This window comes from Pleurodeles waltl, chromosome 2_2 (assembly GCF_031143425.1).
Source record: "Pleurodeles waltl isolate 20211129_DDA chromosome 2_2, aPleWal1.hap1.20221129, whole genome shotgun sequence".
In the NCBI taxonomy this organism is placed as follows: domain Eukaryota; kingdom Metazoa; phylum Chordata; class Amphibia; order Caudata; family Salamandridae; genus Pleurodeles; species Pleurodeles waltl.
The window spans coordinates 722,809,681-722,823,187 of NC_090439.1; the positions used below are offsets into that span (position 1 = coordinate 722,809,681).

Genomic DNA, 13,507 nt, shown 5'->3' on the forward strand with positions numbered 1-13,507 from the left:
TGTTGATACCACTCGATCGTTTTTTCTCTTAACCTAGGATAATCATTCGTAAAGGACAAAATGTCTCCCCTTGACCAAGGCACATGCACTAAGATACCACCAGCTGTTTCTCTCATAGGTAGGATTTGTACTGTGTCTAAATTGGGTGTGGTTGTTACTTCATTAGACCCTGGGCTATCCCTTTTTTCCTTATCTCTTTTCTTTGCCCACCGGCCTTCCCATTTCTCTAGTGCTCCCCAAATTTGTGCACTTTGCAACAACTCTTTCAAGTGTGTCTTCATGCCTGCAGATCTCATGTGTTCAAAATCTTTAGTGTCAAAATCTAATCTGTAGCTCCTTTTCAAATGTTTTGGGTTTCCAATATCAATATTGTATTTGTCTGCCAAATTCGTTAATCTCTGGTGTACTTTTCCTACCTCTTTGGTAATCTTGGGGCATAAGTACCTCAATTCTGCCTCAGGGTATGATTCCAACCTATTCACTCCCATTGTTCCTTCCACCAACTCAGCAGCTTCTGTCCCTAATCGTACAAGATTCAGATATTCATCTTGTTTTTCCTTTTCAGGATCAATTGTGGTCACTGTAGTCTTTTGTGAAGTACAAGTTTTCTCTAACCACTCATTTAACTGTTGTACTGTAAAACCTTGCAGTGAAATGTTCCCTGCATGTATCATTGGAGTGTGGGAGGTATTCGTACTCATAGTTTGGGGAGTCAAGACTCCCAACCCTGCTTGCCGCATTGCTTCAAGAGGTGCCCCTATTGGACTAAGGTCCATTAAGGGTCTCGATTGTTCGCATACCTGTCCTTCCTGGGCCATTATCTGTGGAGTTCTAATAGGCCCTCCTCTTGTCGCTTCATGAGTCATAACTCCCTGTTCACATGTCCTTGTTTTCTCCTGTGCATATAACGGCACCGGGGGACCGACAATAATAGGTAGTGATATAGCGGCAGGTGTCTGACCTGGTCCCAAGCTTCTTGGAGCTGCAACACCATAGGTCTGTTCTAGTGTACCTGGTACAGGTACTAACGGTGGTCCTGCTACAGGGTTATACCCAGGTATCAGCTGTGACGGTTGAGACACTACCTTTGGAGTTGACTAAATCTGAATCAGCCTTGGCTTTGTATATATCGGGTCTGGCGGCACCACCAAGTTTGTAGTAGTCTCAAGCACTGGAACATCAGGATAAATTATTTTTATCTGCGGTGGAGGCTGCAACTGTATCGGCAAGTCAGGTGCAGTGGGTACACTGTCACCACTCTGTATCGAGGCTGTATCGCTAGTCTGTACCGTATCAGTAACTCTCTTCTCCTGCGTCTGGTTCCCAGGATCCAAGCTAGTACTCGGAACACTGTCACTCACCGCATACGGTGGTGGACGATCATGTAACAATCTATCCATAAACGCCTCATCATCTGAATCATCCTCTTCTTCTCAGGACCTTTTGTTCTCTTTAATTTTGCCTGAATCTTTGTCGGATTTACAAGAAGCTTTCTTTCCCTGTGTCTCTTCTCCCTGTGTTATTGCTGGAAACAGCTTTAACCCATCTACTATTCCTCGTCTCCACATTTTATTCTCATTGTCCCATCTAGCCTCTGCATAGGATTTTTCTGCTCTTTTCAATCTTCTGTTAAACCTTTCTTGCCTATGTTTAAGAGCCATCAGGTCCCAAATCGCCAAAGCCTCGTATTGTGCCGGTCTCGGAGGTGGTTTCTGCGTACTTAACATCCACCTCAAATTTTCTAATACCTTTGGATTGAATGTCCCATGTTCTGGAAACGCTAGACACCCCTCTTTCTCTGTTAATTTACGCCATTGTTTTATCCATAAACAAGGTGCAACACCCTTTTCCTCCATAACTGTATAAGCTGGAGTACCTTCAGGTGGTGTAGGTTCCCCATCGGTTGCAACAATATATACATCTCCTTTCAAAGCGCTTTTGAATGCCTTAACAAAATTCATTTTTGCAATTCTTTTATTTCGTATTTAATCAGAAAATGGCTTAGTTCCCAGGACACTCTTCACCTACCCTTTTCTCAACCTCTTGCCTCTCACGGACGGCAGCCAATCCGTGCGCGACCCCTCTCGGCATCTGACCTATCTCAGCGCGGCACCACTGACGTCACACTCACACACACTGCAGCTGACAAAGTCTTGCGGCTTGTCCACACCTCATTAACTCTTTACAACTCATACAAACTAATGCGAATTATTGCAAGCGCCTTAAAATGACAACACAAATCTGCCGGTTTACTACAGGAAGGGTAACACATTTGCTTCAGAACTTTACAGAGATTTCACTTGAAGCCTCGGCCGCTACTTTCCCCTCCTCAGTTCCCACATACGCAAGCAGAATTCGACCTGCAAATCCTACTCTCGACTTGTCAATGACTCCTTCTAGTGCACTTTAGAACTCGTCAAATCGCCATCGAAGGTTTCACACATGCATTATAACTCGAACTTGACTTGTCAACCACGCCCGATTGACCTATTAAACCGCACAGATTACAACATAAACCATATTTACCATCATACTCCGGAGTCTTAGACCTCAATAGGTCCGTATACAGCAACCAACCACGTGGATAATTTTGAGCAATAAGCGCTGCATTCACATGAAGTACGCCGACTTCCCTACTCTCATACTGTGGAGTACGCCCACTCCTTCTAATCAACACTTAATTTGTCCTAGACACACGCAAATGTTTCACAACCACCTGCAAGATGCATAAGATTTAATAAGCGCAAAGACCCTAACCACACATACTATGGCGCCGAGAACATTCCCAACTCATTCAGGCAGGCTCCGAGATCCCGGGAAAGCCATGGCGAACCTAGCCACTCATCATCTCTCCAAATTGCATTATCACAGAAAACAAATTAAACAATGAAAACTCCGTCCTAGGGCCCCCAAGGGCCAAACCGTCGCTCTGCTACCAGAACTGATAACGCGTCCGTCTATGTTAATTTATACACATCAGGACTCGTTTTAGGCCGATGAATCTTTGGACCCAGTGGTGAGACACCGTAGGACGAGATAACTAATCAATTAATCAATCAATATGTCAATAACATTGTCAACAGTTAACACCAAAATATATTTCACTTTAGTCATTAATAAACCTTCGGCGCAATCATGACCTTTCAGTCACGAAATAACCACACCTTTATGGAGATTAGTGAATTTTATTCCCTATTGATTACAATCTAATAGCAAATGCATTAATCTCAAAACCAAGAAGCATATAAACATAATCACAAGGTGACAACTATGATGAGCTTTCAATAATGTAAAGATCAGGAACATAAGATAATCATGCGAATAAGAACAGATCGCAATACATGTTACCTCCTAAAGGTCTTAGTTCAGCATAGCACTATGTCAGTCACGTCAGTTCCGTCAATCTAATGAATACCTCGTCTAACCTCGAATTAGCATTAGCATGTGGGGCTTCATGCAAAACAATTTAGAACATTAATTTGGAAAACATCTAACTAAGATCTCTAATCAAAACATACAGCAGTTGGTACCTAGAAAGAAAAGGCAAAATAGATTTCATTAGCAATATAATTACCCTCCTCGAGATAGGTCAGCATACAGGATCAGTCTTCGTCTTCAGGACATCAGTTGGATCACCGTCAGTCTATCTAAGTTAAAGGCAAGGGACACTCTCCCCTTAAGGAGGAAAGTGTAATGGGGCAGTCTATGGGCAAGGATTGTTGTCTAAGTCTCAAGTCACCAAATAGAGTGACAGAGTTTCTGGATGCAATTAATATCATTCCCTACCTAATGCCCTTTGTCTCTTGTATCATGGGTTTTTATCCCTTTTCCCAAAATACATTCCCCCAAAATTCTATTGGTCAGTCACTACACCCCACTATTGGTAGCCAATCAAATTATACATTAAGTAATGCATTTGTCATTTCACGCTATTTCTCTAAATTCTAATTGGTCCTCATAATTGACGTTTTTTCGTAGGTGGCATATCCGAGGTTACTTCATTTCCTTGGCACACACTTCGGGTCAAGAGTTCTCTTCTCCACGCTTTATTGTCCTTGAAAGTGTCCATGTTTGTTGCAAAGCTTATAAATTTTATAATAAAGCTACTAGCACGCGGATGAGAGAATTTGGTATTGTTGAAAATAAGTAAGGAAAAGAACAATCGCTGGGTCATGGTCTTTTGCAAGTCAGCACACTGGAGAAACAGAAAAATACGCTTTGATATGAGAGTTACACAGCTAGTTCTCGACTCACGCTAACTTAAGATATACGAGTTCTAATGAATGCAGTTTTATACGTGTTAATGTGCTCAGTTATAAATGATTATTTCTTCTAGTTGACATTAGTTTACACAGGTGAACAATTCTCCACGTTTATGAATACATTTCAATGAATAATATTATTAATGCAGCATTGTTAAACATAAGCATTTCACGTCTATAATATGTAATATTTAAACTACCATCTCTCCCATGCAATATTTCCTTCAGACAGCTTATAGAAAAGTGAAACATGTCAGGAAGCACAATTATGAAAATGAATGAATGGAAAATTGAGAAACTACAATAGCTAAAATGTCATGCCTGAAATTAATTAAGAAGCAACCACACCTGTTTAACCATATTAGGGGCACATAGTTTAAAAGAATGAGGATAGCTGACACATTACTTTTTCCCAACTCCACTTCACACATGCATGACACACTTGCTGGAGCATTAATGGCATTTGTGAATAATTTATGTGGCACAAGCTTCTCTGGCATCGATTTTGTGTATCAATAACACAGTAATAAATGATAGACCATTTTTTGACCACCTGAAGTAGAAAGAATTTAAAATGAGTTCCTCAGTTGCAGAGTGATGACCTCTTGGAATCCTTTTTTGTTCTGCAGCATATGCTTGACTTGCTGATTTCTGGCCTTTTCATTAAATTCAAAAGTGGTCAAGATAAATAACATACTTGCTTCTCCTATGCTTTCTCTCGGTCATCCTACCCTCCTCATTCTGATAGCTCTCTCTTGTGGCAAATAGGAAATTATGGCACACTTTGCCTTGAGATAGTGTAAAGTGTGATAAAAGAGACTTTTGTTCCGTCTACCAATGCAAGGCTTTGGGAGGAAAAAAGACTGCTTCTTTCCTGTTTCCAGACATGCAACAATATGTTTTTGTAACAAGTACCACGCTGCTCATGCTGTTGTCATAACTGCTACCTACTCTATTTGATATTTTTGTCTAGGGTGTATCGCTCCTTGTTGAGGTGAGGAAGTCAAAGCATACATGGGTGGAAATGTTGACCATGAATTAATTTATGAGCTTGATGTAGATTGATTGTTACAGGGCTGAACAATGAGATGACAGCTTGCCTTATCTGGCAAACATTGCATATAACTTTTCCCAGGCTCTTATTGATGAGAGTATATGTTCTATGGTTGTCTTTTGCTGTGACCTCACTTTTATGATCACTGACAATGTTACACTGTGGCACACCCTACATATAACGTTGCTCTCTCAGAATTCTTAAATATAGTTTTATTTTTGGCTAGGTGGTTAATTGTTGTTAGTCACTACATAACCTGTTTAAGGGGGATTCTTTGAATGCTTATCAAAAAGTTGTTTTTCTAAATATGTTTTGGTGTTAATACTTCTTTCCAACAGAATCATTCTGTAATCTTATATATAGGTGTATGAATGCATACCAGTAGAACACAGTGAGGACATTTGGACATTCGTTGCACCAGAGGGAACCAAAAGTGACAATGGTAAAAAAGGGAGTTTTGAGAAACACCTATGTGAACTTTGAAGGCACCTTGGCTAACAGGGAAATAGGACCGAAAGTATACATGAGACCCCTTGGCCAATAAAAGCAGAGGGAATCCACCCACTTACTGTTGGAAAGCGAGTGCCTGTTTAAACAAATACTGATCTGATGACTACCCCCAAAAGCATGTGTGGATTGATGTGACACTCCAGCGTACATACAAAAAAGGCTTGATAAATGAAATACAAAACCAAGTGAATCTGTTGGCCTATTCTTCCTAACCGTGATATCTGCTGTATTCAAATAGAATACATGGGAGTATTCTGCAACACAGAAAATATTCACTAATGACTGGCATCTGCTTCATACCTTGGTGATTCATGTGGCATTTGGACATCGATTGTCAGTGCAGACCAAAACCGCACAACCCAAGATTAGAGCAGATGACAGCAGAGCATGATTCATGGAATTCAACTCCACACAATTAATGAGAAAGGTTATATTGCTTCTTACTCTACACATCTGCGGCCAGATGTAAAAAGAAATCTGTTTACGATTTCCTAAATGTGAATCTTTGCAATTTGCCATTAGGAAATCCCGAACAGCGATGGACTAATGTGTCTCCGACACATTTAGCAATTCCCTGTGGTCCCAAATGGGCCTGCCTCTTCAACATTCATGAGATAGGTCGCAATTTATGACCCATTAGGAATGGCCAAAAATCACAGGAATGGTGGCCTGCTAGGGTCAGCAGACCACCATGTCTGTGATGATTTTTTAAATAAAGCATGTTTTTTAATGCAGCCCGTTATGAAAAGTCCATTTGACCACTGCCTGCCTTCAGAAAATGGTTGCGTCCACATTCACAAAAGGGAAGTGGTCCCCTAGGTACCCCATCCCATTTATGAAATGGTTACCACCAAATTCAAGTTGGTGGTAAACTGAGAATGTTATGTGACTGCATTTCAGTCACAAAACATTAGTATGTACCAGTGTGAGTCGCTATTAGGAAGGGACACCCATAACACGCCCCTTCCTGATACCCAATCACGAACCCTATTTTGCCATTCGGTGATAGGTTACTGAAATGCAAAATAGGGTTAATACATAAACAAGGCTTTTTAGCAGTTGCAAACAACACGATTTTGTAAATTGGACCATTTGCGACCGTTAAATACCTTTGTACATTTGGCCTTTAGTGCCCCAGACCCTGCATTATCTGGCCTCCTTGGACCAACTCCCAACCCATTAATCTGGCATTTATATTAAAGACTAATGAATCATATAAGACAGTGGAGCCCTTAGCAACATGTGAGCCTCCCCTGCCACCAAACTATGGCCTCCTGGATCACCACGAAATTTGGGGAAGGATCGATTCTCCAGTCCAGTGAGGCAAGAGATGCAGCTTGGACATAGAACTATATGTTGTGGCTCTAAGCCTTTTTTCCAGGTAAAACCCTTTTAGAGTTACAAAAATGAACCGTAATGAGGTCCGTTCCTGCTCAGTGACAGGCAGGACTTCTCCCAATTGTTAAGGACTCTTGTGGAGCTGCTGAAAACTGCTTCTAATGTTGCCTACGGGAAAGAAGAGGCAGTGAGATTACTCCTCTCTGGGCTGGCGCGTTACTTTCAAGCAAATGAGTGCTGTGACGAAGAAGAGGAACAAGGTTGTGATGTGCCCCTCCGCCATGCCAGCTCCTTACCTGTCAGCTCTTTAAGGAAAGTAGGCTGTAGATAAATGCATATAAAACTAATTACAATCTTCTTGCTCCAGTTACAGCTCGGCAGGCGATGCGTTGTAATGCTCTTTTGAGAAATTCTCCCCTGCTTGCGCCTGTGGTATAGTGAGTGTGTACTGATGTATTAATGGTAGCTTTTCTTGCAGAGGACCTCGATGACTTGAGGATGGAGGGGGTAACCAGCCTGATGCCGTCTGGCAGCAAGTTTAGCCAGGGTCGCAGCACGTACGCCACCGAGCCCCAGGCGAAGGTCACCCTGAACATCTGCTCAAGGTGTGCCAGGTAAGACAACGGCACCTTTGCTTGCACTGTCGAGGTTGATTGCATCCTGTGTGTTTAGGCTTCAGACTGTTTGTGGAAGGGCCTAGATGTGAGCACGTCGAAAATGAAAGAGCCCCGCTGCTCCCGGCCACCCTTTAGCCGAATTTTAACAAGTGCATTGTGTGGTTTTCAGCTCAGCGTGCTGCCTTTCCTAATCCCGAATGAGCATGGATTTTAGGTAATCCCTGCCCTTTCTTCACAATTACGAGCTATTTGAAACCTGAATGGTTGACTTTCAGTATTTGTTTGCGCTTCTGTGGCTGCGACACTGAAGAAGTGAGGCGTGTGGAAATACACAACCAATTTTTTGGAACCGGTGTAATTGAAGATTCGGATGCACATGAGCGGTACAGGGTTCTCTCCTTCACATTTAAGAGTCTCCCGCTGTTCCAGTCCTTGGAGATAATGCAATCCTTTGTTTTGCAGCAGCATGCACTCTGAATTTAGAATATATAGTTTCCACTTTAAAATAACAAAGGCGTTGTTAATCCCGCAGTCAAATCTGCATTTTATGCTCTGCAAACTATGTTTCATTTTTGGGTCGATCATAATTTAACATAAACATATTTTGGCAGATATACATTTTAAGGTTCCATGAACGAGAAAACTGTTTCACACCTTGTTTGAATGAAGCAGATTATCAAAATCCTTGCGGGCGGAGCTGCTAGAATTGTATTGGTCTCGTTGCTGGTTGATGATGGATAATTGTAAAGCACACAGTGACCACCTAGCATGCACACACATTTTAGAAGGTTAGTGTAATAATTCAGGACAAAGGGTCAATTTTACAGACAAACCTAAAGGGGTACACAATATTATATAATTTATTAAACTGGCACCAAAAGGAAATACACGTCAAAATTAGTTTCTTTTCTTTAGTGATAACAGCATTGAATACAAAAATTAAATGTATTTGGGTTTATTTAAAAATTTTGAAAAACTAGCAAACATACAAAATCCGTCTCCTCATGAATCCTGGATCACAGATTTGGATAACCTTGCATCAACAACTACATTTGACTACGATGCAAGTTCAGAAATGTAATAATGTTAGATTCATAAGAAGCCAGAATGTCAAACTACTGGTTTAAAGAAGCGATCAAAACTGTAAAAATGGTTACAAATGTCATAGCAGTGAATGCTGCATCAAAAATTAACAACGTTTAAAATAATATTTGTAACAATTTCCATTTACATAGCTAAACTGCCCTATTGTTTAACTCCCTTGTGTATGTGAGTAACCATAGTAACACAAAAGGATTATGGGCGGAGTGTTAAAATTTTTCAACCACTCACCCCCAGTCACAGATCTGGGTTTAATCCATCTTTCGGGCTGGACTGTTCTCATGAGGAACAGGGTCAAGACTGATTTGCATATGGCTGGGTCCAAACTGGGGTGATGTAGCGAGCAAAATAACAATGGATTACACCCAGACCTGTGACTGGGGGTGAGTGTTTGAAAAGTTTCAATACTCCATCCATCATTTTATTTTATTTTGTGATGTTGCTATGTGACTAAATATACACATGCATTTTTACCTTTGTGAATAGGCCCCTCATGTCTCCTGCTTGCAGTATCCAGGCAGTCCACTAAAATGGGGTGGCAGTGATTCTGATGAAAAGGTGAAGAAACTACCTTCCCAGTGAAAGGTCACTGTATTGTATTGTATATTATTCATTTCTTGCATGTATGGGTAAAATGGTGAAGCTAGAATTAGAGGCCAAGACTAGTGATTGTGTCTTTAAACCTCACTGACTTGTCCACCTAGTTAGGGGTCTGTCAAAGTGTTTTTATTAGCACTTGCTACGTGATTTGTGGCTCTTTCAAACCCCCCTCCAATATTTTGATATATTGAGAAAATAAAAGAAATAGACTGTGAAGGATTTTCCTTAGCTTCTGGGGCAGTAGGTGATTACTGGGCAGTATCTGTAGTGGGTACTTTTATATACCATTAATACTTCAGGTATTAGGGCTATTTCATCCCATTTGGATGGTGGATTTATTCATGTGGAAAACTTGTTTTGACAAATGTACCAAGTGTAGACAGTCAAGGCTGGGTGATAATGGGGTTGGAACTTAAGTACAGTATGACATAGTAATTACACTTGATAAGCTTAATATCCATATCCAGCAAAATTATATATTTTATAAGGGCCTGTTTTAGAGACGTGGTTATGGAATTAAACCCCCAAAATGTGTGCCATGATTCCCAATCCCCTCTGCTCCCCAACAAATATCTTCTGATGAGTGGCTACAGTCATGCAAAGTGTCCTGTGAAGTGATACTGGATCAAGTGGTACTTGACTGGAGGGGCCATAAGGATTATGAAAAGTTCAAGCACTTACAAGCAAGCATTGGTACTATGTTAGTGCACTGCATGGCCATGTAGGAGATACCATGATTTTAAAGGGCCTGTCCTGTGAAAGATGTCACAGTATATCTCAGAACAAAAGTTGACCTGTCGTCAATGAAACATTCTGGTTGGTGATTGCTAGCAATCCAGGTCTGATGAACGAGAGCTTCTGGATGTCCCCTTTTACACATAGTAGGTTGGAGAAAACATAAAAAACAACTTTTTAACACCCAAAAGGAGAAAAGGACTAATACAAATTGACAAAGCTAATAGGTCTCACCTATGCAACAGCTATTGGCTTTGCCAATGTGCTTTAGCTACGTTGTACACTAGTGTGGCTGCTATTCAGCATGGCTAAAAGTTCATGACGTAGAGGAGAGTGGCATGGAGTGTCATAGAGTAGAATGGCAGAGAGTGGAGCAGAGTGATGTTTATTGTAGCAGCAGAGAGTGTTGTTTTTTGAAGTGCCATAGAGTGGAGTTGAATAGAGTAACATACAGTGTAGTGGCACAGAGTAGAGTGAACTTGTGGTGTAGAGCAGAGTCGCAAATCGAGCATTATTGTAGCGCGTTGGAGAGTATAGTGGCATAGACTGCAGAGGTATAGAATTCAGCAGTGTGCAATGTGGCATTGTAGAATGCAATAGTGTAGATTAGAGTGTTGCATATTAGATTGGAGTGGTGCAGAGTAATGTGGCATTGAGTACAGTGGTGTAGAGAGCAGTGGTGCAGAGTAGGGTGACACACACTGCAGTGATGTAGAGTAGAATATAATGCAGGAGAGTGCAGTGACATAGAGTGAAGTGCTGCAGAGTGCATTGGCATACAGTGGAGTGATGCAGAGTAGAGGAGGGTAAAGTGGAATAGAATTCAGTGGTGTAGAGTTCAGTGACATAGACTGAAGTATTGCACAGTAGAGTGCCGTATACTGCTGTGGTCTAGAGTGGCGTAGAGTGAATTAGCATAGAGTGGTGTTGAGCGGAGTGGTGTAGAGTTCAGTCACATAGAGCTCAGTGGAATTGAGTGCAGTGTTGCAGAGTATAGTGGCATGGAGTGTAGTGGTGTAAAGTGGCGTAGAGTGTAGTGGTGTTGAGAACAGTGGTGCAGAACAGAGTTCAGTGGCATAGTGCAGAATGCTGTATAGTAGAATGAGGTGGCATTGAGTAGAGTGGACTCATGTAGAGTGTATTGGTGTAGCGTGTTGCAGAACATATTGATGTAGGGTGCAGTGGTGTAGAGTGCAGTAGGCATAGAAATCAGTGGCGTACAATGGAGCATCATAGAATGAAGTGAAGTAGATTAGAGTGGTGCATAGTATTGTGCAATGGCATACAGTGCAGTGATGCAGAGTACAGTGGTGTGGAGTGCCATGGCAGTAACTAGTGGCAGAGAGTGAAGGAGCATAGAGTGGAGCAGACTGGGATGGCGCAGAGTGCTGTGATGTGGAGTGATGCAGAGTGCAGTAGTTTAGAGTGCATTTATGGAGAGTAGAGTGGCGTAGAGTGCATTGCCATAGAGTGCAGTAGTACAGAGTAGAGTAGTATAGAGTTTAGTAGCAGAGAGTGCAGTGTTGCAGAGTAGAGTGAAGTGGTGTAGAGTGGCATATATGGCAGTGGCATAAAGAGCAGTGGCATATATTACAGTGGGGGAAGTGTAGAGGCATGGAGTAGATTGCCCAAAGTAGAGTGGAGTAGTACAGGATAGAGTGCAGTGATGTACAGTAAAGTATTGTTGAGTGCAGTGGTATAGAGTGCAGTGGTGCAGAGTAAGTTAGAGTGGCATACAGTGAATTAGCGTAGCATGCAGGGGTGTAGAGATAAGTGTTACAGAGTAAAGTGTGTTGCATTGAGTGTATTGGCATAGAGTGCAAGGGCGTAGAGTGCAGTGTTATAAAATGGCATAGAGTAGAGTGATGTACAGTGGAGATGCTCAGAGTAAATTGGAGTGGCCTGACTGGAGTGGTGCAGGGTAGAGAGGCAGAGAGTGCATTGGCATAGAGTAGAGTGGTACAGAGTAGTAGACAGGTGTAGAGTGAAGTGGCATAGAGTGGAGTGGTCAGAGTGGAGTAGAGTGCAGTGGTGCAGAGTGCAGTGGTATGGTGTAAAATGGAGTGGTGTGTAGTAGAGTGAAGTGGCGTATAGTGCAGCTTTGCAGAGTAGAGTGGCATAGAGTTGAGTTGTGCAGAGTAGACTCGAGTGGCCTAGACTGCATTGCTGTAGAATGCTGCGGTGAAGAGTTCGGTGGTATATGGTAAAGTGGCATAGAGTGCATTGGCATAGAGTAGAGTGGTAGAGGATAGAGTAGAAAGGTGTATAGTGAAGTGGGGTAGGATGGAGTGGTGCATAGTGTAGTAGAGTGCAGTGGCGCAGAGTGCAGTGGCATGGAGTGGTGTAAAGTGGAGTGGCGCAGAGTAGAGTGTGGTGGCATGGAGTGGTGCAGAGTAGGGTGAGTTGCATAGAGTGGAGTATGCATGGTGTGGTAAAACACTGCTATTATAAATTTTGCATTGAAATTACCATTGCATTTGCACAGACACACAGTTTTACGAATAAAACGATATAGCACACAAATGATAATGTGTGGAAATGGCATTATCCAAGGTAATTATTTGTTTTGATCATATTATAATATTTGTTTCCAACACACTTCAGAATTAACAAAAATGTGCTTCTTTTGTGCTCAATTCAGATATATTTTGAAATATTTGTACAGTTCAAGTATTGTTGTGTGCTAGAAAACAACCCTTTCCTACCCACCTAGAGCCATATCCAGCATGATTGTCAAATAACTCACCTTACTTTGAGCTTAGAGAAAGAGAAGTATACACCAAGATCTCTCAACATAGTCTGACATTTGACCTCTGTTTTTAAATGCACAACAAATGTGACAAGATAAGAACAAGATTTACAGGCTTGTTTACAGACAGGAGCACTCATGAATTATACAAGGGGGGTTGGTGTGAAAAGGCATTGCTCATTGGAAGGGACAAATTCACCCTGCACAGCCTAAAACAAATAAAGCCAGAAAATAGAAAGCCAGAAAATGTGAGTTACACAGCACAAAGCAAATGCTAAGCAATGGGCAGAATGTATTCACTGGGAAACTTTCTGGCTGTCCCTAAGTATTCTTTAGCAAATCAGCCAACTGTGCTGTCTAGTACACTTCGACCTAAAATGAGTCCCCCTCCGAATTAAGTAACTTAATGTGAGCATACTGTCCATAGTTACCCTCACAGTGGAAGGCTAACAGTTTACTATCAATATTAGAACAATTATAACAGTATTCTGGTGGTTGGTAGAAATTGTGCCTTACTGTTTCGATGATTCCTGTCAATGGC

General features: G+C 41.7%; 1 protein-coding gene across 2 annotated transcripts in view; it reads left to right on the top strand.

Moving 5' to 3' along the window:
• The window catches only part of C2_2H8orf34 (chromosome 2_2 C8orf34 homolog), a 1,039,122-nt gene that overhangs the window by 496,719 nt on the left and 528,896 nt on the right, over positions 1–13,507 (top strand). For both annotated transcript variants that reach the window (XM_069220300.1, XM_069220301.1), the window contains exon 8: positions 7,643–7,778. In XM_069220300.1, the coding sequence (XP_069076401.1) occupies positions 7,643–7,778 (136 nt within the window). The remainder of the gene's footprint in view (positions 1–7,642; positions 7,779–13,507) is intronic.